Below are 27,296 nucleotides of genomic sequence, written 5' to 3'. Positions count from 1 at the left end.
TATGTAGCCATTGAAATGGTACAGCCAGGATTCAAACTTAATCAGTCAGGCAGTCAGAGGCAGGGAAGGTGACCTGCTGTCTCCCTCCAGTGGGTAAGGCAGTCAGGGTGCACGTGCTAGAAGCGCTGATGCAGCAACTAGAGCACTCAGAATCCCATTACCCTCCCCCTGCCTCTCTGAACAGAGCCTTATTAGACTGCTCTATATTCTCCCCAGCAGAGAACCTTCACTCCAAAGCTTCCCCACCTGCAGTGGCAGGAATGGGGTAAAGGAGGTTTCCTGGAGGTGAGGATTAGGCTACTTCCCCTGGTTGCTATGATGACAACACAAGCGGTTGTTTCACTACCCAGTTCTGAATTTCTGTAAGAGGTGGTAAAAAGAAAATTTGCTACCTAACAGGTCTTCATTTTGGAATACTGGAGATATTTTGGAAGAGAGATTCTTTATCTTATGTCCCAGTTACTGGAAACACTTGGTTATTGTCCAGAGTAGTTTCTTCCTCAAAACTTCCTTTCCTGGTGTTTATCCAAACGAATGCTTTATAAACGATTAATACTTAGACAAGAAAACCAAATGTTAACTGGATGTGACCTCGGGGATTACCTATTAATACCCGCCAAATATAGAGAGCAAATGAAACTGAAGTTCCAAAAATATGAGCTGGTTAGTGACAGAGATGGGGCTAGAATCAGTCCTATGACTCTCAATGGAAGGCTCCCTTCACAACACTGTGCTCCGGAAATTCCAGGCATCTGACAGTGAGATCTGCCTAGAGCTCAATGGCATGGAAAGAACAGAGTTGGTATCAATGTCTACAGAATTTGTAGTTGCAAATGCAACTTAAAACTACAAATGAAAATGTTAACCCTCAAAAGTAGAACTACAAATTTCAGGAACTTTCCACAATGCAAAAAGCATTTCTAAGACCATAAATGTAACCGAAGCAGAATAAATATGTGGACTTATAATTTTTATAAAGATTGAAAAATTTTACAACTATTTCCAGTACACAACAGAAAATAGTAAAGTCAATAAAAGAATAAATATTCCAAGTATTCTAAAACTTTTGATATTAAAGCAACAAAAATAAACACAAATTGTATATAATTTGGCTGACCCCAAGAGTCTTGTCACCAATTAAGTTGCTTTCTCTCTGAGAGAGTTTTGCCTCAAACAAAAATACCATCTGTTTTACCTAAAACATTAAGATGTTCTATTTCCTTGTCAATTCAGAAATCACATCTGTAGCCATTTTCTGAAAAGACAGCAAAAGACATTATATTTATGGGTGACTGCATAAGGAATGATGTTCAATCAAAATGTAATTTTCATCTACTGGAAGAAAATTTCATTTCTCCAATGAATATAACTCTGTAACTTTGGAAGAACACATAGTACATAAACAACCTAATTTTCACAAATAAAAAGGACCTTAAAAAGTTAACACAGTAAAATAAGACTGTTTTGTTGTTAAGGACAGAAATGGCAATGTTTGTATTCACTTTCTGTATCTGTGTTGACAAATGAAACCTATCCTGTGTGAGGTTTCCAGGTGAATAGAGGATAAAACAACAAATTTTTACTAGTGCTACATCTCTTCACATTAGTAAGCCATCATATGACTGGTAAAAAATATGAAAACAATAAAACACAAACCACTTTCTACTTTCAAAGTATTTTTAGAAACAATATTGGTCCTAGGAAAGACTCCCTACTATACAACCCAATGAACCGATTAAAGATACAAAACACTAGAGAAAACATCACTCACAGTGAATGCAAACACAATGTCACAAGGGATAAAAGAACACATTTCAAAGAAAAACACACAAGCCAACCAACTACCTGTAATATTTTGAGTATATATTAAGTACCTACAACAAATCTGAAACCCAGGTACGTTTCAGTTTGAAAAGTAACCCGATTTCACATACAATTGTCTTGCCTAAAAAAAATAAAAATTAAAAAAAAAAGTGCTACTCTCTGAATAAGGATGAAATAAGTAAGTCCAAAGGCTCTATTTAAAATGTTTCTTTTACCACAAAGTTGTGAAGTGTTCTGAAGTCCAAGATGGGCTTGAAGCCCTCCCTGACTTTTTCAGGATCAGGATACCTTCACTAAAATCCTTTTCCTTGTTCCTCTTGTTGTGCACGCTTTATTAATCTGCATTTAGAAGGAAAAAAAATCTAGTTCAGAAGAGTGGAAGACTTTGAAATATGCCACATCACTTTAGTCTATGTTCTGAACTGCTTTGGGTTAATAATTAGCTTTATGTTACTATTTCAGAAGACATGATGGACACTGGGAGGAAAAGAAGTGGCAAGTGGACAGAGAACTAACTTTGCAAGAAACTGAAAACAGTAAACTACTGAAGGAATCTCATGTAACCATCAATTACTCCCACCCCAATACAAATCATTTTTTAAAAATCATTCATACTCCAGATATTTAGTTTACTTTAACATTTTCATAGTACCTTATACAACTTCAAATGCTGGTGCCACAGCAATAGAAAAACAGAATCATTCAAAATTTATATTATCTAGCAAACATACCAAAACTAACACCAGCTATTCTTTGACACCACCTCATTTTCTTTTCAAAGTTTTTCTTCAGTTACATACAGTTATGTATTTCCAAATATCTTAACTAGAAATTATTATAATCCTTTATCCATTATATGTGGTACTTCCCATGACAATTCTGCCTTCATATTTTAATATATCAAAATATCTCATCATAATTCTCTATATATGAGCACCTGTTTTTCCTCCCCATCATCTGCATTTTCCTGACTATGGTCCTTGATGGATGAAGATGTTATTTATAAGAAACAAGCAAAATAACTTTAATCTCACCACACAAAACACACAATTAAAACACACTTTGCAAACTGAATTCATTGCATAATAATCTGACAATAAACTAGAACCATGCAATTAGTTAATTAAGAAAGTTTGACTTAAAATATAAATAAAATCAATTAAAACACAGACTAACCAGGCAATTTAGCAGGTGGTCTCTGAACATTAAGCTACTCTGCCTTTATTTTTCAAGAAATAAAAATAAAAAATATAACTTTAAATGAAATCTATCTGTTTAATTTCACAAATAAAATCTAAAGGAATTTTGTACCTAAAAACAAAATCACAGCAGACTAAATTATAAGGGCCTGGTGAGGAAGATTCTTTTAAAGTTCATGTGAAATTGAAGAAAAGAATGATTTAAAATCCTATGCTGTTAGAGCACTAAGGCAAATCCCACACTGTGTATCACTTAAAAATCAATGTGTGAGACTGGTAATAGCCTAATGACAAACATTTTTCTTCAAACTTCTAAATGACAGTAAAAATATATATTTAATTATATTGTATTAGGTAGCCTATCATAAACTTTAAACTGCCTGATGCAAGAATTGCAAAAAGCATTATTTTAGGAGATGCAAGAATAGAACGATAAATTTTTTGAAAAAATGAATTCTGATGATGAGGGAATCTTGAAGTATAAGTATAATTAGGAAGATACAACACTTAGTAAAGTCAAGGAATGAATTCTCACAAAGAAAAAAAAAGTCAACACCTAAATACCTACATGTTTAGAGAATGTGGTACAAAAGGGTGAAAAACACTGCTCAGCTAGCAAAGGTTTCTTAAGAGACAGACATTTTTGAACAGATTTTTGAAATGATGGGAATCAGAACAAAGAAAAGCTGAGGCACCCGAGTATGGATGATAGTAACAATCAATGCCATTTAGAAGAGTCAAAATGGTTTCTGCTATAATGCATCTTTTTAGGAAGCTTGCTAATTATTTTAAGCAATTTCATAATTCTCCCAAACCAATACTCTACAGAACTACAATCTCTAAACTGTGAAATCCAAAAAGCTCTGAAAAAATCAAAAGCTTTTTTATAACTCATTTGATAGTAAATCTAAACAGAACTGACATGAAGCTTTATAGAATCTTTATCCCATTTGATCGGAAGATTCAGAAATTTCAAAGGAGACTCTGCAATAATATGCCACATATGCACAGTACTTTCCTAAAATTAAAAAGAATTCTGAACCCTCACATACATCTACCCCTGAAGATTTCAGGCAAGGCACTGAGGGTTTGTCTTACGGGCAGTCTACACAGCACAGTATAAATCACAGGTCACTTAGAAAAGAGACCTTGCCTGTGTAGGTTCTGAGCAAGAAAGAATCAAGAAGAAATGAAAGAGGCAAGAAAATATGAACACATACCAGAACAGTGCTGCCCAAGACAGAAATGCAAAGTAAATCTGTCATTGAATGAATGAAAGTATGAATCAAAGAATAAGGAACTATATTTTAACACAGGCCCACATAGTCCTACAAATAAACAGGAAATGTTAAAGAATAAATATTCTATTTTCTTAATATTTAAATAACCCGAATCTCAATTGTATATATATGCTCTTATTTTATGAGCTTTTCCTTATCTCTTTAAATTTTTCATTTTGCAGCATCTAATTATGTTTTGGTTTTAGAATACGTAGAAAATTTTTCAGCTTCATTGTGTTTGGTATGATTTTCCTACCTAACTGGTAAGTCTTGAGAACACATTTTAAAGACATTTCTAACAACCATTACTGATTTATTCAGTATAGACCTGTTCCTAGAGTATTCAGAACACAACTCCAGTCCCTGAGCCTAAGTGGGCAAGGAAGAGTAGCTGACAGAAAATCTGGTAGCTGCATTTTGATCTAGTTAATGAATCTAATTTGCAGATGCTGCTCCTTCCTACCCAACAACCATTATCACTTTCTCCTTTATTGGTAGAAAGCCAATTTCATTTAGGATGGCAACAGTCGTAGCTTAAAAAACAAAATCAAAATGAACAACAACAAAAAAACTGCTTCCCCATGCTAGATGCAGACATGTGGCATAGTTCTGGACAATGATATGTAATTAGAATTCCAGTATGTGGAAATTCTGAGAAAGTTACTGGGTCCCCAGTTCACCCCAACTGCCATGACCTTCATCCTTTGCTCATCCCTCTTGCTGGACAAAACACAGATGTAATGTATGTAGACGCAGGAACCATCCTGAGTTCACAAGAACAAGGGCCACAGGCTAACAGTGGTAGAGCTAACAGGTAAAAGCAGCCTGGACCTTTGATGACACCATGGAACCCATCATGAACCCCAGACTACCTACCTTGAAACTTGTCTATAAGAATAATAAAAGGCTTTCTTCAGAAGCCATTGTAATAAGGTTTCTGTTGTATGCAGTTCAGTGCAATACAAAATGAAACACTATATATACAAGAAGTCATATTGGGTAACAAAGGAAAGCCAACAAGTACAAAAAACTTCACCTTTAAAGGAGAAAACAATGAATGCGAGATGATTCTAAATCAAAACTTTTCCCATAAGGGTTAATCACTATGGATAAATTATTTAATTCCCTAATGATTACATGACTTTTTTCTCATAATTTTCACTCTCTCCACCTCCAATTTTTAGTTATTAGTTTAGCAAACACCTCCTATGTACCAAGCACTTCTTCCATATTTCACTCAACCATTCACAACTTCGATTCAAACAAGTCATCTTCATTTACTCCATAAAACTTGAAAACACAGATTTCACAAAAACTTTAGTTAAAATCTCTGAATTTACCAGTCCTATGTTCTCTGCTACAAAAAGAAATGCTAATTTAGGCATCTTTTAAAAATCTTTCTATATAACTTACAAATATACAACATTTGACCAATTCATTATCACTGATAAACATTAAAGTCTTTTAAAATATTTGTTCACATGGTAAAACTGAAATGCACGTCCTTGTCCAAAGTTCTCTCCACCTCCATATCTGATTACTTCTGCAGGACAGATTCCCTCTAGTGCAATTCCTAGCTCAAATGCCACAGGCAGTAGGTCATTTTCCTTAAAGAGTTGCTAGGCACCATTTTGGAATGACGAACAAGACCAACCCATACCTGCAAGAGATTTATGGCAAATCTCTTCAGAGGACTATTATGCAGGCAGTTAGTGGGTAAACATAGCCCCATGGAGGCATATGAGAACACCATCTAGCTTCAAGGATCTCAACCAAGTTTCCAGAGGATGTAAGATGTAACATCTAAGCTGAGTTCTAAAAGACAATCAGAAATTTATCAGGCAAATGGTGTATGTGTGCATGTGCATGTCTGTGTGTGTGCCCACTCAGGTGCATCTGGAGATGAAGTTGGAGGTTTTTTTTTTTTGAGACAGAGTCTCACTCTGTTGCCCTGGCTGGAGTGCAGTGGTGCAATCTTGGCTCACTGTAATCTCCACCTCCCCAGTTCAAGCAATTCTCCTGCCTCAGTCTCCCAAGTAGCTGGGATTACAGGTGCATGCTACCACTCCCAAATAATTTTTGTACTTTCTGTAGAGGTAGGGTTTCGCCACGTTGGCCAGGCTGGTCTCAAACTCCTGACCTCAGGGGATCCACCCACCTCGGCCTCCCAAAGTGCTGGGATTATAGGCGTGAGTCACCGTCCCAGGCCAAGATTGGAGGTTTTTTGTTGTGGTTTGGTTCTTTTGCTTTTTGGTTTTTTTTTTTTTTTTTAGACAGAGTTTTGCTCTTGTTGCCCAGGCTGGAGCGACATGGTGTAATCCCGGCTCACCACAACCTCCACCTCATGGGTTCAAGTGATTCTCCTGCCTCAGCCTCCCAAGTAGCTGGGATTACAGGCATGTGCCACCATGCCCAGATAATTTTGTATTTTTAGTAGAGACGGGGTTTCTCCATATTGGTCAGGCTGGTCTCGAACTCCTGACCTCAGGTGATCCGCCTGCCTCGGCCTCCCAAAGTGCTGGGATTACAGGCATGAGCCACCGCGCCTGGCCTGCTTTTTTGTATTTTTTTTAACCCCCCAGGCAGTAAAGATGTAAAGGTAATATAACAAAAAGTGGAGTGTCCAAGAATTGATAGTTCTCTGAATTGCTGTGTTCTGAATAGAGTCATTGTGGGGCTGGAGCACATAGTGCAGACTGAGCTGATGGAAGAGATGATGCGAGAGAGACAAAATGCAGGCACACAAGCCATGTTAAAGAGTCTAGAGTTTATCCTTAGGGTAATGGAAAAAAGAAGGGTTTTGAGCTAAGTTACAACATCATTGCTAATATTAGTTAAGTGCGTGCTAAGCGCTAGGTCCCATACTATGAAGTTCATACACATAACCATATTTAACCCCTCCAACAAATGTGTGAGGCAGGGACATCTGTTACAGGGTTATTACCATCACCCAGCGGAGGGACAGTAGCAGTCTGAAGCAGGGTAGTAGCACTGAAGATGAAGAGAAGAGGACAAATTTGAGACACATTTAAAAAATAGAATGAGGCTGGGTGCGGTGGCTCACACCTGTAATCCCAGCACTTTGGGAGGCTGAGGTGGGCGGATCACGAGGTCAAGAGATACAGACCATCCTGACTAACACGGTGAAACCCAGTCTCTACTAAAAATACAAAATCAAAAAAAAAAATAGCCCGGTGTGGTGGTGGGTGCCTGTAATCCCAGCTACTCAGGAGGCTGAGGCAGGACAATGGTGTGAACCTGGGAGGCGGAGCTTGCAGTGAGCCAAGATTGTGCCACTGCACTCCAGCCTGGGCAACAGAGCAATACTCCATCTCAAAAACAAAACAAAACAAAACAAACAAACAAAACACAGAATGAAAAGGTCTAGCATGTGTTTGGATACAAGTTGAAAGCAAAAAAGACAAGATGATCAGGGTAGCCCCATAATTTATTGTCCAAACTAATTTTGAGAGTGAAAGAGGCTAATAGTGAAAAAACTATCGTATCTGGTCACTCTAAAATTGAAAGAGCTTGGGACCACAGAACAGGTTCAAGCAGGGAAGAGGAGTTCCGTTTTAAACACGGTGAAATGGAGCTGCTAATGGGCCATCCCAAGAGAGCTATCCACTTGGCCGATGGGTCTAGAACTTAGGAGACTTTTCTCAGCAGAGACAGATGTTTGAGGAGTTAACAGTACACTGATAGTAAGTAAAGGCAATGGAACAGGAAGTATCACTCTCCCCAGAAGTTGGTATTTTTTAAATCTTCTTGATTAAAAACTATTATTTAGGATCTCCTATATGCTCCTGCCTCTCCACCTCTTTCAGGCATTAATAAAACCTGAAGCCGCAGATCCACAGTGCTGTTAAATTCTATCAAAACTAACTGGACATTTCTACCTTTAGTTTGACAATAAAAATGACACTAATGATTTAGATTTCACTATATCTAATTGCTCCCAATGCTTTTAATTCATTTTTAATTGTAAATTTTAATTCATCTATCAGTCAGCTGAATTGACTTCATCAAGAAATTTTTAAAATTTCTTTTTAAAAATACGGGAAGTGTGCCTGCGGTATGTTTTATAAGTGTTTTCATATCCAAAAATGTCTCTCTACTACCTTCACATATGAAAGATAACTTTGAGTATAAAATGATTTCAAAACTTCATAGTCCTCCTGTCTAAGTCAGTCTAGCATTTGTTCTATATTATACAATATAGTCTTTCTGCCTGGGCACTTTTTTAGTATGTCCTTTTTCCTTTTAATTGAACTAAGTTACCATGGTGTACTCGGGGTGGCTCTTTTTTCATTTTTATTACCCAGCACTTATCCCTCTTCATCTATAAAGGGAGGCCTTTTCAGCTCAGAAAACTTTTCATCAACTATATCTTTGATCATTGCCTCTGCTGTATTTTTTTCCTAAAGTTTTTTAATTCTTTTGTTGGAATCTTGTCCTCCATGCCTATCATCATCTTCCTTCTCATTGTTGGCATTTGTCTTCCTTTTGTCTACATTCTTAAAAAAGTATCTCATGGACTTGTTTTTCACATCAATACCCTCTTTCAGTGCCAGCTTTACTCTTCAGCATCACTAGTGAAGAAGGTCTGTTATTGCCCCTCCAACAATCTCTCCTTATTTCACTCCTCTCCTCTTCCAAATATTTTCATTTTCATTTTTTGTCATCTTTTTGTTTCAGTGTTTCACCTTGTTTCATATTTCTCAGAGATTATAACTCAAAGCTTTTTGAGAATTCCAGGTCCTCTTTTTTAAAAAAATTTTCATCTAGTCTCTGTAATAAATCATTTGAATAAGTTACTCTTCTGAGTCTTCATGCTGTACCCTATTTTTTAAGCAGTCTGTAGAGCTTTTTCACAGCTCTCCTATGATAACCTTTCAAACGCTTATCCTCAAAGAAGTAGACACTTACCTAGACTCTGTGTCTGCTAAAACTACCCTTGGTCCTTTTTATTTTGATATTAGCTGAAGTCCTTCTCTAACGTAGTTAGTTTATTTGACAAATATTTGTTGAACACCTACAGTGTGCCAGCTATTTGTCAGGGGAAGCAAAAGCAAACAAGCTCTCTGCCCTCATGGAGCTGCTATTCTACCAAGGGAGACACACAATAAGGTAAAAATGACATGGCCAGTTTGTTAATAATGTCATGAAGGATGTAAGGGGGATTCAGTGATGGAGAAAAAGAGTGAGTGAATAATAGGCTCACATGCATGGATCCAGCCTGATCGCAAGTTTCCAAAAGGTTAATATCCAAGGTGGCTGTGCCTGATTGGTATTCAGTCTTCTATACCAGCTCTCAATCTCAAAAAAGGGAAGGCTTCTTTCTTCAACAAAGAATATCACAGTATTCTTCTGGCCCATGCCACCACCAACAGCAATTTCCTTGAGCAGACTTTCCTAGCTCAATGATCTATCGTTAAGTTCCCTTGCTCCTGCCTACTTTATTTCTGGCAGATTTAGTCTCCAAATTGATTGCAAAATATGGATACAGTGGAAGCCCTTTCATCAATGTGATCAAGGCTGGCAATAGATCTATTAACAGAAAGTTAAAGTTGACCTGAAAATAAAAGTTAAAGTAGAAGATCATTATGATATGTATGTGTTATTCTTAATATTTTACTTTACCATGAGATATATATATGTATCATATTCAAAATATGCAAATCATTTGCTTTGACTATGAAACCAGTAATTGGAGTTGTCATATTTTCTGCATAACCAAACGTGATAATCTTCTGTGGTTCCAAGCTTAGGTTCTCTAAAGCATAGCAAGAACTTAAACTCAAAAATGTTAAGAAAATCTGAGTGCAGGTTGCTTCTATATTTTTATGATTTCTTCCCAAATCTTTTGCAGTCATCTCACCAATATTTATCAGTGACTCACCTTTGCTGAATATTTCCAAAGTCCTCAACTTCATAAAAAAGGGTTTTTACATAATTCAACAGTATAATAAAATGGTTTACGAGAAAAAAATAACAAGAACAACTTGTTTAGATATAAATAACTGATTCATGATAATCACACAACTGAAAGAATGGAGGGAGGGAAATACATTGGCCTGCTAGCTAACAGCCTGTTAGCTACAAGGCCACATTGCCATGGGCACTGAAAAAGAATGAAGAGCGTCAGTTGATCTAGTTGGTCAATTAAATGAAGATTGGTCAACAGAGACCTTAGGCAGGGAGGAAGAAGAAAAAAAATAAAAAAGAAAAGCTACGTAACTTCCTAATAGCCTCAAAAGTAGCACTCTTCCAATAGAAAAATACTTGTTCACTTTTCTAGCTGATATAATACCAGAATTTCAAAGCCTTGGGGGTAGACATTATGAAAAGGAAAAGGAATCATTCTCCATACTTGCTTTAAAAGACATGCAGGTTGCTTTTATTTCTAAATGCTTATCATTAATCGGCAAGTAGTTGCATTTTTCAGACCAGTTCTATCAGCTTCATAGTTTGTGGACATCTTAGATTGCGGTAATACATTGACTATCAAGCCAAGGTTTTGGTATTCCTACAATTGTTCATCATCTTCTACATTTTCATATGAGCTTTAATGGGAAACTAAGAGTCAGTCTCATGGTCTCTAGTCAGCCATCACATAAATTGCAAGTGTCAACTATTTTTTTAATATAATAGATGTTATTTCATTTCAGTCAATGTGAGGTTGAAACAGTATTTCAGGAATTAATACTCATCATTCCCGATGTCATAAAATAAATAGAAATGCTAAGGGTGGGGGGAACTGGAACAAAGGTGGAGCCTTTTCTCCTCATTACCTCCCCAAGAGACCTTTATATTTTCTTGAAAAATTAGGCAAAATGTGATCCTGTGATGACTGAATTGGAATGGCAAACACCAAATAAGATTATTTTGTATTGCTACCGAGCCATGACTGCTCCAACACTAGTACCAACCCCAACACTAGTACCAACCACTAGTCGATGCAAATAATTTTTAACATAAAATTAATGCAGCATCTTGCAGGTACCTTGAATTCCTTAAGAAACTTCTGGTTATTTACATAATATAACATATTCTATTCAGTCTTTTGGATAAAGCATCCTTTCTGAAAACACCCCAGCAGACTATAGACAAGATGAAAAGTGCTTCTGGATAAATCAGGGAACTAGCCAACCTATACCTTGAAAAAAATCACAGTTAACACATAACAGAGACAGAACATAGGTGAAAACATACCATACCTTTTACAAGCAATACATATTTAAACAGAAAAGCATCCTAGAGGACAGTTTATAAACTCATCCTTCAAATCCAATAAAATTCATAAATACACCGTGCTATTAATGCCTAGATACAGCTAAACTAGACTGGAATACAGAATACCTTAGTTTTTATGTGTTTAAGAGTCTCTAGGACCATCAGTTACTAATTCCCTCATCAAAAGAAAAGTTCAAAACAGCTTTATTTAAAAGGTAAAAATATCTCACTTTTCTCAAAATAATAGAAGCTGGAGAGGGTCCAGGGTGTCAAATCCTGTATTCTATTATTGCCTTGAATTCTTTGGGATAACTAAAAAATACAGCCAACCAGTTTCAAGAAAGAAAACCTTTAATCTTACTGACTTTTTACACTCATTTTTCTGTTAACTAATGAAAAGACATTTCTATATACTAGTTTTCTAGTACATGTCAAGGTTTAAGCTTAAACCATCATAATCCATGAGCTATTAAGGACAGTTCCTGGACTAATTATCGCAGCTAACACTTCCATCTCCTCCACAGTTGAGCACAAAGTGCGCTCCCTCTGTACACTGACAGCTCTTTCACCAGACTCACTTCTCAGACTAGAGCCGCCTTGGTTCAAGTCATGGAATCTCACTTCTGCCCTTAAGCTCCAAATGCCTCTATCAAATAATGCTGCCACAATTTGAGTGGTAAGAATTCTATTTTCCTAGAAATTCCATTTCCAAACAATAAAAATAAGGTTGTGAGCTTGGCTTCTTCATTTAAAACTTATGTGTAAACAACTGGTTAGAGATATTAGATATTTTCTAAGACACATTCTTTCTTGGTATAAAAATACGTTGATAACATAAGAAAAGAAAAAAACTAGCCTTGAATCCCATTAAACTGATAGGTAATTAGTGCCAGAAGAATTGTTTACAGTAACAATATTAAAAATACAAAATGTAGAATCAGGCTATGTCGATCGTAACAGTAAGTCTTACATATAAAAACCAATCTGATAAAGCCAATTCATTCAGCTATTTGGAACTATCTTTTATATCCATCCATTCTGAACAGCCACCCAAAATCCAATCTCAACGAAGTTAACTCTGTAAGAATGCAATGATGCTGAGATGCAATCTGAAATTTTTCAGGTCTCATGGTATAAAACTAAAATCTTAAATGGACAGTTATACAAATTCCAAGCTTTACTGAATTATGGTTTATCTTTATTTGTAATGGTACTTAAAGTTTACTTAGAAGCACTATGGCACCCAACCTCCAAATATGAGACCAAAGAACTACCTGAGGAGAATATATACCAGGATACCACATTTTCACATAGAATGTGAACCATGTTCTATGCATATCTGGTGTCTGAAGCTTAATATTCTCTTCAGTCGATATTTAAATGTATTTCAATGAATCTGTAATTATTCTTGCTACGTTGCATATAATACCACAGGCATGATGCTAGAAATAATCAAAGAAATAATTCCTACTCTCAAGGAGTTTACAATCTAGTGTGATTAACTTTAAATAATTATACTGGAAGAAACAAGCCAGCATTAACTGCCAGCCATATGAGTGACCCATTTTGGCCTGATCTAGGTAGAAATTTGGGGCTAATAGCATAATGGGATGAGACTTTGGACATCTTGGGAGGTGGGTGAGGTTACTCCATACATGAAACGTATGTGAACTGAGGTAGCCTATAGGTGAACTGTGATAGCTAGTCTCCAAAGATGACTACCATCATTCCCATTGCTTCCTATACATGCTCCTCACATCAAGAAATGGAGAGTAATTCCCTCCCCTTGAATCTTGGCTAACCTTAATGACTTTCTTGACCAATAGAATGTAATGAAAATGGCCTTCTAGGACTTCCAAAGCTAGGTCTTAAGAAGTCTTGCTGTTTCTACCCAGAAAACTCACTTTTAAGACTTTCAATCTTAAGATACTCCCTCTTGGAACCACCCACTATGGTTAGAGAAGCCCAAGTCATATGGAGAGGCCATGTGTAAGTACTGGCAGCTAACAGCTCCAACTGAACCCTTGGCCAACAGGGAGCATTAACTTTCAGCAATGTAAATGAACCCTCCTGCACACTGAGCCCAGTCAAATCTTTGGGGAACTCCAGTCCCAATCTCCAATTGCCTGCAATGGTATGAGAGACCCCAAGCAAGAACTGTCCAGCAGTTCTACAAAAACATGGGAAATATAATAAATTGTATTTAAGACATTAAGTTTTAGAGTAGTTTGTTAGGCAACAGTCTACTAAAACATTTGACCATCAGGTCAGACTTTCCTCAATAGGTAAGAAGAAGTACCTAGAGAATGTTGAATTTGGAAGTGACTTTCTCAGAGCTCTGTTTTTGGCTAGATTCCTCTGATAACTTCATGTAATAAATGATGGGCATAGGAAATTGAAGACAAAAGGATAAGAAGCTGTTAAAGTAATTCGAGCATGAAGTATGGCTTAGAACCAAAAAGTAATAGGAAAAGAGAAGATGCATTTCACAGATGAGAGGAAAAAGACCCTCCAACTGATAAAATTTAAGGAATAATAAAAGGTAGAGGTCAAAGTAGGTTCTGGGGTTTCAGAACCTAGATAACTAAAAAGATAACAATACTCTTAATCAAGACTGGCATCCAAAACGAAAGTACGTATGGAGAAAATCAGAGGAACTTAAATTATTGGTGCTGGGAAGTCATCCAGGGAGAACCATTAAACAAGCCAATGGCAATGGGTTATGGGAGGGCTTTTCTGGAATTAAGTACTTTTCATATCTTAGTTGATATTCTGAAGTATCTGTTTTCTACACAAAATCTATGAATCCACACATGATATAGCTCACATAACTGTGTGAACTAAATCAGGCATATCAACGTGTACTAATGTCACTTTAAACAGATCTTGGACTACTTTTTAAATACTTACAAAGTTATGTTAGGTTTATTGCTATAACTAATATTGCCAACAGCATGATCAAATTTACGGGTATTATTCATATTCTATGGGTTCAAGTTAGTATTTCTCAATCTTTTTTACATTATCACCTCCCTAAAGACTCTTTTTAGACATTTACTAATCACCCACATACAATTTTAATGCCACACACAAACCGTTTACCTGTTATGTACTATATCTGTGCTTTATATATTAAAAAGAGTAAGATTCTTCAAATCCCCAAAAAACCAATTTTCACTCTCTTGGAAAAAATATGTCCCCCATCGAGAACGCATGGTTTATTTAGAGAGATAATTTGTTACTCAAATAGGAACTGTGTCTATAACTAAAATAAAGCCAACCCTTAGAACATTAAAGAAGACTCATGAAGAATATGACAAAGACTCATAGCCACGCCTCTAAGGCTTCCAATTTAAAAACTGAAAAAGGCAATTATTTTACTTTCAGTACCTGCTAAATAAAACAATCAAATTCTTCCATTTTAAAGGCCACTATCATTCCTTCATTGTTCATCTATTTTTACTGAGAGATCAGTAACTAAAATAATTTGCGGCTAACAAGTAAAATATAGATTTTAAAACCTAAAATCTAAGAAGCCCTAACCTATAAAATGGATAATAAGCATAAAAATAAATAAGAATCTGCCAATCAGAAGTATTCCTAATTTACCTACCTACAGAAATAGGAAAGTCAATATTTGATAAAAAAGAACTGTAAAGAAGTAATAGGAAGATAAACACTATACTATTTAAATAAAAACTATTTAAAAAGAAATATCAAAAAGCAATCATTTTACTAATAGCCTCCGAAATTCCATTTATGTTTACCTGTAGTTAAAACTCCTCAATATGAAAGCTTAAAAATATTTTTCTCTTTCATTAATATACTATATTTCCTAACTTTCTTCTTCTGGCATTAGAAAGGCGAAATTATCAATTACTGCTTGCTAAGGCAAAGACAGTAAAGGAAGGAGAGAAACTAAAGGGAACATCTTTTCCTCTGACCTATTATGGTTCCAGCCCTGCCTCACCCCACCCACCATAACAGCACCCAGAGATGGGGCACAAATCACTTATAGCAGCATATATTATTCTTATAACCAGCAAAAACAAAGATCTTCCTCCACCAAAATATAAAAATAAAGAAAAGTTAATAGATGAGAGAACTATGCCTAAATCCACATAGATTTACTAATGCCAGAGTTTACTAGGAACACAATATTTAAGGAACAGGCATATAACCCCAAATGCATCAAAACATAACTTATTTTAAGACAAAGAAAATATTTTGTAATTTTATAAGTAATATTTCTTTCAGTGTCATTATCCTTTCATCCTAACTATGACCTGGCAATCTGAAAGCTCCTAAGGCTTCTGCCGTGTTACAGAGAACATTAGTATTACTAAAATAAAAAAACTTATTATCTCGTTCTAAGGAATAAGTTGTATGTACCTTATCTCTCTACTTACTAAAGAAATTTAGACAACTAAGACTTTAGTCTATGCTTAACAAAAAGCCTCAACTTTACTAGCAACTATAAATTTTTTATACATTCATTCCATTTATTTTTAAATAATTTTAATAAAAAATATTTCGTTGAAATAATGAATTACTCTTTGAAATTATTGTCTTATCCTATAATTGGTAAAAGGGGGTACTAAATATCTCAATTCTGACAGTTAAAGGTTATATTACAAAAAATAACCACTATATGCCTGGGTCAACTGGGAAATGACCAACAAATATTTGGTTATTAAAAACAGATACCTTGCTGTTTAAAGAAATACCAATAAAACATAATGCATTTATTTATAATTATTAGGTAGCCACCAATTAAATGCCCTGGTTTAAGGTCACTGAACACCCTTCCCATTTACTTTAGCATAAATCAATAGTGTTAAAACAAGGCTGTTTCACCAGCAAAATGACAGTTATCTAATAAACAATTTACAGTAGAAACCTTGATCTTCTAATAATAATAAAGTTTCTTCTTTCATATAAAAATAGGATCAGGGATTAATGGAAACAAGGTAGTTAAATGGAAGGTTAATCAAGAAAGGATACAACCTGAAATTAATTTTATAGAGATAAGAAAATGTTTTATAAGCTATATATTTATCATGCTATACCTTATATCTGTGAGAAATATTGTTATAATAATTTATTCAGCAGTCAATGTACTAAGCACTGTGTTAGCTATTAGCACTGCGCATAACACAGTCATGAAAGAAAATCCATTTTTTAGGAGTTTTTAATTAATAAATTGATTGCCTCAAAATATATGCTAACTAAAAGCCAGAACCATAAAACCAAAAAATATTAAGCCAGAAAGTGGTAAACATTTGTAAGAAATTATGAATTTACCTTGGCTCCACACTCAGCCTTATTATATTTTTTTGTGGCAGAGAATCTTGTGATTTTTGTTTCAAATCCTATAAAAATGAACAGTAATTTTTTAATGTTACTTAACACTCCATGGACTCATCCTGAAACCAGAAGACCATTCAAATTCAAGTTTAGCAGGAACAGATTAAGGACTTACAAAAATTTAAATATCAAGGGGTTTCTAAAGCCAAGCAAAACAACTAATTGTAATGCCCAGTTGCCTTACTAACATCTTAATAGTATTCTAAAACCCTATATATTTCACATACTTTGAAATATTTATATAAAAGATGAACATACAGGTAATTTATATTAAGTGATAAAAATTCTTTCAAATAATGTACAAAAAATTATATTTCAATGTCTGTTTTCATTAAGCTTCTCATCCTCTTTGCTAATGCAAGAACAATGGAATTACACATTTTTATGATGACTATAGATGAAATCACTAACCATCTCCAGGAAGGTATCAGAAGAGTAAGAGTCATATGTGAGTTTGTCCTTCAAAATAAGAAGAAATGCAGAATTTCCAATTATCTTCTCCAAAACCATTAATGAATGAAAAAGTCTGTAAATCAAAAATTTGATTAGTCTGAGAAACAATTTAAAAATCTGCATATAATATTTTCAGTTTCATTACTAATGGCCAAACCACCAATATCTTCATCTTGTATTCAAAGTGAAACCTATAATGAATCTATGACAAACCTGCTCTTTTTTCCCCTAGAACTAAGTACTTAGAAAAATGGTTAATCAGAAGATAAAACTGACAAGAATCCATTTAAAACTGAAAGCTTTCTGGACACACCTGAAACACATAAACATAATCAAACTATGTATACTTTCTATGAATATCGCACCAAATAATAATATCCAGTAGGATCACCCCAATAACCTTGAGGCATTCTATCAAAAAAACAATGATTTGCTACTTTAGAAAAAGCTCTAACAAGGGTTTTAACAATGAATAAAAACATGAGATAATTCAGCTCACAAGAAAATTCAATTAGTATACAAGTCATACCCCAAGAATTAAAATAGATGTTTTGTTTAATTTAGTTTCATGTTCTTGTTCAAGAGAACCAGAACAAGAGTCTTTGACAGATGTGAATAATGAAATTGTCTTCATCACTGTTAATTTTTTTGGTCACTCAAATTACTAACTATATTCAAATTGTATTTTTATGTCTAAGGAATCAAAAGTCTATTGATTCCAGACCAATTCTGAGATACATCCTCAGTACATCACCAGCTACTGCTGATACACTACTCATGGAAAAAGAACTTGCTCGAAGATTTTTTTTTTTCCTAATTCAGTTACGTTTCTTGAAGGCTTTACAGACCAGGCATCCATAGGCAAATTCATATTGGAGAAGTATGTAGAAACTCCTCGCTAATCACGTTTTCAATTATATTATTTTTTCCAATACAGAAAGCAACTTTGGATCTATACCTTAAAGACATTTTTGTTGTCATGCAACAACAACAAAAAAACTTATAAAAGAAGTTAACTTTTTTACAGAGCATTAATATTTCCTTCAGAGATGTAAGTGATCATGATCAATGTTATTAATTAAATACATTTACACGGCAAATCTATAATTTTAATGCTAAAATCTTATGGATTTGAGTTCATGCCATAATCTAACTAAATTTCCCAATATATTCAAATGTTTTCCTAGACAGCGTTGTTTTCACCATACTAAAACACCATATGAATATGGTTCAGTTATGACAATAAGACCCTCAATCTAAGTTCCTTTCTATTGTCTACAGGCCTATCTTTATTAGGCAGCCTGAATCTGCAGAGTGAAAGTCATGTTCTCCACCACCTAAAACCACAGATGTATTAAAGAGTCCTAATTAAACTGAGTGAAAGCCAGGAATCAATGTTTGCATCCTAAAGGCACACATGCAGCCTTCTCATAAGATGAGTATAATAAAGACTACAGTATATCACCCCCCAAATGTTTTCTCAGGATGTAGAGAGCTGTTTTGTTTAAAACAAAACAAAATGAAACACAGTACATTTGGGAAACATTGGGTAAAACAAAATTCTAAATGTTTCAACATTTCATTAATACAGGATTCTTTTCAGGGCCTCTAATTTCCGAACATGCACTTATCCTATTAATACGGAATACGGTTCGGGAAAAATCACTTGGGAATCACAGTTTCTTAGTTTGTTGTTACGGCTGTTGGATTAAGAAGATGTTAGCATGTCTGCCACTATATAGTTTTTCTACATTTTAGGACCCTCACGCTCACCCTCTGTTCCATTTTCTCCCACCCACCTTAATTACAAGCTAGGAATAATTAGCAGAATTCTAAAACATTTCTCCAAATGACCTCATTACCATTTCTTCTTCCCTTCTACATAAGCCACATTATCTATTAATACTTTTAAGCTGACTATTATAAACATTGTCTCAATCCAATTCATGTTTTTCATGCCATGATTAGAATTAATCTCCAAATATGCCATGATGTATTCTTGCTTTCCAGTTTGTAACTATATACACATTTGATCTATTGTTGACAGGATGCTCTCAGATTCCCCCTACTATGGCAGAGGATAAAGAAAGGCCTGAATGCCTGATGACACTGCAGAGCTGCCGTACCAGAACCGGTTGTCTACAGATTTTTTTCATACGACATAAAAGTAAGCAGGACAGGATTTATTGTTTCTGGTTGCTATCACTTGCAGCCAAATGCATGCCTAATTCATAAACTTGTTCACAGCAATATTTCTGCCAAATTTGAATGAATAGTAGTCGTCAGTCCGAGTTCAAGAGAACACCCAATACTAACTACCTCTTTTGTTAATAATTCTCTCACTTGTGTTTTGAAATTTCCTCCTTAAAATGTCTGTGCTAATGACTTGGTGATTGTTTATGACTTTTCAACGAAGTGTGAAGTACTGACATAGCAAATTTACAAATGCCAAGTACAGTCTGAGAATTACTACCTTTTTTTCTCTAACACGCAATTCTACACGGGGAAGTTTTTATAAGCTAAAAGCAACACAAAACATATGGAAGAACCAATCATAGCTCTTCCAGACAAGTCAAGATACAAAAAATCTTCTGTAGCCAAAGCTCAATGACCTATAAGCAAATCTCTTTCGATATGACAGCCAGAGACAGCAAGTGGGTGATGTAGGAAAACATCAAAAAAAAAAAAAAGATGGCTTTGATACCAACACGTCATCCTTTCTCATTCCCAATGGCTTATATCATCCACATATGGTAAGGTTTATAGGTCTTTTTCCTTCCTAGATATGCTTCTCAGCTTATTATGTCAATGTACCTCTTAAAAAAAAAAAAAAAAAGAAGTATACAAGAAGAATTGGATATGAAATAGGATGAGATTAAGCTGACATACAACGAAGTAGGAATCTTTATCTCTCTAGATTATAACCATGTTTTATTTGATGCCAAGTCCTTGGTCAAGAAGACAACTCCAGTCTCCACACTGTATTTAGAAGAAAATAGGATCAGCTTTAAACAGTAGTAATAATATTTTACTACCCTATTTGCAGAAATGCATTGCAATAAAAAGTTGGCACAGCTGGGACTCTGTCAACAGATTTCTTAAAAAATATTTGAATATCGGTGCTGTTTTGACACAGTAATACTTACTAGGGATATCACTGTTAATGTGGTTTGATATACACTAACAACTTCATCAAAAGATATAATCTTATTACCATAATTTTAATGATTTTTTTAAAGATGATTTTTCTATAATTAGATTACCTGGTACCATAATCCACAACCACCCAATCTTTTGCAGTTCCTGTGATAGCATCATGATGTTGAAACAGTCCCAAATTCCTTCTGGCTTCTGTCAGTGCCGTGTAAAGTGATGATGAGAGAAATTTATTTATCTTGTATGTGTGAGCTTGTCTCAGGGCGAAATAGTAAAGAATTTCAGCAGCCCTAATTGCATAAAAGTCATATTTTTATTTTAAAACAAACACTTTAGCTTATAATCTAAAACATGTGACATCGATACTTTCCAAATTTTTTAATCCATAATTGCAGTACAAGCAATTTGTGAAAAAGATATTGGCAATAATAATTCATATGAAACAACCAATGTATCCCATATAACACATTTACATTCTCAATCATCAAAAAATACCATGTCTACACTAGTATCAGGGGTCCTTGTTCTAGATGATCCTGGAAAAGAAGCCAGTACCTGTTGGCAGCAAGACAGGCTTATTTATGTATAACACAGTGAAAAAATATCTGAAAAATTGGATAAATTTCTCTGTCCCTTCTTCTCTCCAAGAGCAACACACACATAGACCATGAACATCACCAGAATGTCATTTACTCTCACAAATACACATTAAGAAAAATGAGAAAGAAAGGCATGGTCGATAAGCAGGACACTCAGAGGAGAGGAGAGGCAGAAAATAATGGCCCAAGAACAGTTCAGGGGAAAGGGTTGGTTTCAGTTTTGAATGATAACATATAACAAATATAGAGAATTTAACAATACAAACTGAAAAATGATGAACAGGATGTCAGCTGGGCATGGCGGCTTATGCCTATAATCCTAGCATCTTGGGAGACCAAGGCAGGAAAATCACTTGAACCCAGGAGTTCAAGACCAGCTTGGACAACACAGAGAGACTCTTAGACAGGTGTAGTGACAGGCACCTATAGTCCTAGCTACTCAGGAAGCTGAGGTGGGAGTATCACTTGAGCCCAGAAGTTTGAGACCGCAGTGAACTAGGATTACACTACTACACTTCAGCCTGGGCAACAGAGCAAGACTCTCTTTGAAGAAAAAAAAAAAAAAAAGACGTCCTTTGTAGTACATTTTAAAGGAAAAAAATCTTTAGTCTAAGAAGAATATGGGGGCTATAATTTCCAACTTTTATGTTTTTTCATCAGAGGATATGGCTCAAGATAAGTTTTTCTTAAAAACTTATTTAAAAGGAGACATGGCTTGATGAAGTAAAAAGTATAAGAAGGTTCTATACACAAAACATGTTTTAAGGACAATGGAGACAGAATCAAGACAACTTGAAAATGTTATCAAGATTCAGAAAAGAGGAGACACCAGAAATACTTTTTTTGTTTGTAAAATGATGAATTTCTCTAAACTGTAGAAATAATCAAAGGATAGTAAACAATCTCCACTTTTAAATTCTAATCCTTCCAAAAATAATGACGTAACAATCACTAAGCTTAAATTAACTAAATTGTGTATGTACGTTAACGTATATCCAATGGCAAATATTCCTGGCTTTAAAATGAGTACATATGCATATCCAGATACCCTAAAATGTTAAAAAGAATATTTGGGAAATATTATCTTCCCTATGCTTTTATATTTTATCCACATTTTACAAATGAGCATAGGGATGAAATATTACTATTTTCAGACAAACTTATGTATAAATAAATACATTTGGAAAGTCACAACTATTGTATGGTTTTTTGGTTTGTTTTAATGCAGCAGAATTTTCCAAATATATTACTAGCAGTAATCACAATGCCTTGAATATGTTCAATAAATTAAGATAAACCAATATTCTTTTTGCCACTAAAAAATACTTGGCACTTAAAAATCACTAATTCAGTGGTCCAAAACGATCTCTACATTATTGAGAATATAGTTCACTTTATAACAGAAAAGTTTAAAACAGTATAAGAGATAACTGGTTGACATTCTGTAGGGTAAGAATGAATAGTCACTACATGTAAACATTGTTTTAAATTTAATAAGATATATTCCATTACCTCAAGCAGTTATTTCTTTGTTAGAAACATTCCAATTCTACTTTTAGTTATTTTGAAACACATAAATGATGAATATACAATTATGATTTGATTATTATATACTGCATGCTTATATCAAAATATCACATGTACTCCATAAATATGTACAACTAATATGTACCTATAATAATGAAAATAATTTCTTTAATGAGATATTTTTCTGGCATATTACAAGTAACAGTAAAAGGTTAGGCTTTTTAAATAGTATTTAATAGCAGCACAATATTAACAATAAAAAAACTACCATATAAAAATACAACTCTTAAATTAATAATTTTTAATAAAAAGCCTTTCCAAAATGTAATCAATGTCCACTAGTATATAAAAGACAGTAAGTACACTCTAACTCAAACATCAATATTCATCATGAAAATGAGTTACTTTACCGGTCTATACATAGAGAAAGCCTTGGGAGCCTCTGGAGTAGTTTTAACTTTATCAACAATCAGCCTCCGTTACTTAGGACCATGCTCTCCAATATGGTAGCCATAGCTACACATGGCTATTGACATTTAAATTAATTAAAATTAAATAGGCATATTTCAAGTGCTCAATAGTCACATGTGCCTAATGACTACCATATTGGACAGTGCAGAAATAGAACCTATCACTATAAAATATTCTATCATTGATTGAAAGTTCTCCTGGATAGTGTCAGTTTAGGGTTTTTGTGTTTTCTACAGACTTTTCTGTCTTCTCTGTATCCATTTACATTTTCAATCACTATCTGCCCCATCAGTCATCATTTTTTCAAATGTTGTTCTTCTATGCAGATAATTGTGCCTATAGAAATGTGCTTCAAATAAGTATGTAAGAACTGAGATGACGCCTAGTCTAAAGTTCTCCCACATACAAAATACATTAGTTTTGGATTGTGAACTTTGAAGCTCACGTTTGGCTGCTGGGAGGCCCTATTTCCTTCTTTGATGCTCACCTATATTTCCAATGAGAAGCCTATCAGATTAGTGGCCTGTAGACACTCATGATGGTGTCACTGAATATTAATATGGTGTGCAAATAACACAGGTAAATTAATTAGAAAAATACAAAATGTAGAATACAACTCCTTAAAAATCTAATTAAATAAACTATTTTTTCTTCCAGAACAAAAACCCATGTAATAATTTGATTGTAGTCTGGAGACGTATTTCTGACTGCATTAAAATTTCACAATTACATTAAGTGCTTAATTAGAGCTTAACACTACATAATGTACTACATGAATGACGTATATTATGCAAAACTCTACAAAAAGGTTATGATAATCTAAAGAAAGTGAATAAATACATGTAGCTATAGAAAGGTAAAAGTACCTTAAATGAGATTCCATGATTCTATCCATTCGTTTGTAAAAGGGTCTGGATGTAAAATAGCCACTCCAGTAATGATCATCTCGATCGGCATAAGTGAAAAAATCTCCACTTAAAACAGGGAACATCGATTGGCCCTTGTCTCTCTGAGTTTCATCTGCTTTATCCAGCGCATCAAAAAAATCTGATAAAGTTCCAAACTGTATCTAGTTTAAAAAAAAATGCACTTCAATTATTCATTCTACCTTAAAATTATTTACTTCTTACACTGCTAGGGAAAGTTAATAATAAATATTTAAGATGTGTTTCCAAGTTAAGATGAATACATAGCTCAGATTTTATAAAAATCAGAAGCACGGAAGAAAATAATAGTGACTTTTTTTTTACTTGCATTAAGGCCCAAATTAAACTAAGGGAAAACTTATACACTTCAGCAGTTAAAAGGAGAGCTATTTAGATCTACAAATCAGTGAATATGAAAACTCCTACATATCTCTAGAATTTCAAAGTGTACAATGATTTGGGCATGGATTAATCCAGATAAATGAAAGATGAGGGCAGCAGCAAAAATAAAAGACATATTAAAGTGTTCCAGAAGTCTAGAATAACAGTTTTATTAGCCATAAAGTCTAGAATAATAATTTTGTTAGCCATAAGGTATTTCATATATCATACCCTCCTCTATCTCCCTTTTCCCCCAGTTGAATTCTTGTGAAGGAGAAGAGACTTTAAGAACAGCAGGTCATTTTAAAAAAATGAACTTACTCTACCAGTAGGTAACACTAAGTAGAAGTTAAATCCAAAGAGTGCTAAGAATGGCAAGTCTGGCTGCTTAAACACACTGGTCTTTCTGACTAATGATTTAAATCAGCAGTAAGAAATCCGTTTTTATGAGTTCAAACTATTCTACAAATCAAAGACAAAAAGAAACACTACACCAAATCTTGTAAACAGATATTAAAAGGCAGTCCTGTCAAAAATAAATAGATTATTTAACATGGAATGTGTTCCTTTTAAAAGAAAGATGCTGATTTTGTTGTTTCCTACACACATACATATACACAAACACACACACACACATACACGTACACAAACACAGATATTGCAAGTCATTTTGATTCAAGGTAGCAATAGTATTGGTTTGAATTCCATCTCTACCACTTATCTGACATGTGTTTTGAGCATATTACATAACTTCTCTGTCTATCCACATTACAGTGAACAGGGCTCTAAGTAAAAAGCTTACAAGTGGCCGGGTGTGGTGGCTCACGCTTGTAATCCTAGCACTTTGGCAGGCTGAGGCAGGTGGATCACGAGGTCAGGAGATGGAGACCATCCTGGCTAACACAGTGAAACCCCGTCTCTACTAAAAATACAAAAAAAAATTAGCCGGGCATGGTGGAGGTGCCTATAGTCCCAGCTACTCAGGAGGCTGAGGCAAGAGAATGGCGTGAACCCAGGAGGCGGACCTTGCAGTGAGCAGAGATCACGCCACTGCATTCCAGCCTGGGTGACAGAGCGAGACTCCGTCTCAAAAAAAAAAAAAAAAAAAAACCAAAAAAAAACTTACAACCATGACTGGCAAATAATAGTGTAAGCTTTAGCTATCATTTCTTCACTGCAAAGACAAAATTGCGACTGGAACATTTACAACAATGATACTGATAAGGCAAATATAAGTGATTGTAATCTAGTTGTGCTGCAATATATTTTTACAGCAAAATAGATGATTATTTCTAAATCCTTATGTTTATGTTAAAGATAAGCAATTTTCAACTGTATTCAATTTGGTGTAGCCAATGTATCTTGGCTTCACCAAATAGAGAGTGATCTTGGGCAAGTTAATCTATTTGTGCCTCAATTTCCTCATCCACAATGGGAACAATCATAGAACCTACCAGAAAATGTTCAGATAACTAAATAAGTTAAATAAAGTACTTTAAACAATTTACAGCAAATAATACGCACTCAATATGTTTTAGCTAACACTAAGAGTATTATTACTTACAAGCATTACTAGGAAGAAGACTGTGTGTGTGTGTGTTTGTGTGTGTGCACGCGCGCGCATGCGTCTGTTTGTGTAACCATAAAAGAAATGAGTCACGAATAGAAGGAAATATGGCATTAACTTCATATCCAGCAGACACAGATGAGCTCAGGAAAGTATAAATAGTAAGAGTGACAAAATAGTCTATGATCTAAATATTTCTGAGTCTCACTTTCCTCAAATATAAAACAAAGGATTTTATTTAGATAATAAAAATCATTTTGAACTTCAAAGTTTAGAAATCTATAGCATGCTACAGAATTAATATTAACAATAAAGTATACCCTTCGAAAATATTTCAATTAGTTTTTGGTACGAGCCAAGATGAAAATACTTCCTTCTTGTCAATGTCCCAGAGCAGTTTAGATAAGAAGCCTAGTAGGCTTTCTCAAAAACTTAATTCAATCTTGAAGGGTAGAAAAATAACTCAGTACCTGTGCTACAGTATTTTTTAAAGTAATTATTTAAAGTAAATTTCTCTAGAAAGTCTCTTGGTAGCTCATAAAAAGTAAATATTTAGGACACCTTTAAAAATAACCAAATAAAAATATTCACATGGTTTTTACATTAAAAGGCAACAACTTTAATCTTAAATGTAAGAATTCTATCAGGACAACACATAAGAAAAGTTACAAAAATTGTTAAATGATGATCAAATGGCAAAATGACTGTCTTGGCTATTCCATGTTAATTTTTCAGCCATCTGAACTCAGTTGTTTACTTTTGTTCTCCAGTTCATTAAAAGAAAATAACAAATTTATGGTTCCAGTTCAGACAAAGTACCTTTAAGTATCCCACAAGAAACAGATATAACTAGATAAACTACAGAAAGAAAAAGCTTTGAAGACATTAAAGAACTAAAGCAGCCAGAACTTAAGGGACAAAAATGTCGGCGAGAACGAAAATGCATTAAGGTGGACCCTATACTCTACCAAATTTTCATCTTGGGGTACTGGTCCAATCACTGCACAAGACATAAAGGCCTAACAGAAAGCAATGTCCTAGAAGAAGAAAATAATAAAATTTAGTATCTGGTCATGAAAAAACACTCTGTAAATGAGGAATATAAGGAAAATTCCATAATCTGAAAAAGGGAAGCTACAAAATTCTACAGCAAACATTATGACTAACGAATGTTTTCTCTCTTAGAAAATTATGTCTGCTTTCACCACTCCTACTCAACATTATACTAGAGGACACAGCCATCGTACATGGTAAGAAAGTAGATTGAAAGATTTAAAGCTTTGGAAAGGAAGACATAAATATGCCATTAT

The 27,296-nt window shown here is 34.6% G+C and overlaps 1 protein-coding gene across 4 annotated transcripts in view; it reads right to left on the bottom strand.

Moving 5' to 3' along the window:
- Positions 1-27,296, bottom strand: part of MAN2A1 (mannosidase alpha class 2A member 1) — a 177,381-nt gene that overhangs the window by 63,298 nt on the left and 86,787 nt on the right. For all 4 annotated transcript variants that reach the window (XM_055298143.2, XM_063612895.1, XM_063612896.1 and 1 more), the window contains 4 exons: positions 23,979-24,181; positions 20,623-20,805; positions 17,318-17,432; positions 16,844-16,911 (listed from right to left, as the gene is read on the bottom strand). In XM_055298143.2, the coding sequence (XP_055154118.1) occupies positions 16,844-16,911; positions 17,318-17,432; positions 20,623-20,805; positions 23,979-24,181 (569 nt within the window). The remainder of the gene's footprint in view (positions 1-16,843; positions 16,912-17,317; positions 17,433-20,622; positions 20,806-23,978; positions 24,182-27,296) is intronic.

This window comes from Symphalangus syndactylus, chromosome 11 (genome assembly GCF_028878055.3).
Source record: "Symphalangus syndactylus isolate Jambi chromosome 11, NHGRI_mSymSyn1-v2.1_pri, whole genome shotgun sequence".
Taxonomy (NCBI): Eukaryota; Metazoa; Chordata; class Mammalia; order Primates; family Hylobatidae; genus Symphalangus; species Symphalangus syndactylus.
Note: the sequence above shows the minus strand (reverse complement) of the source record. Positions and strands in the feature narration are given on the sequence as shown.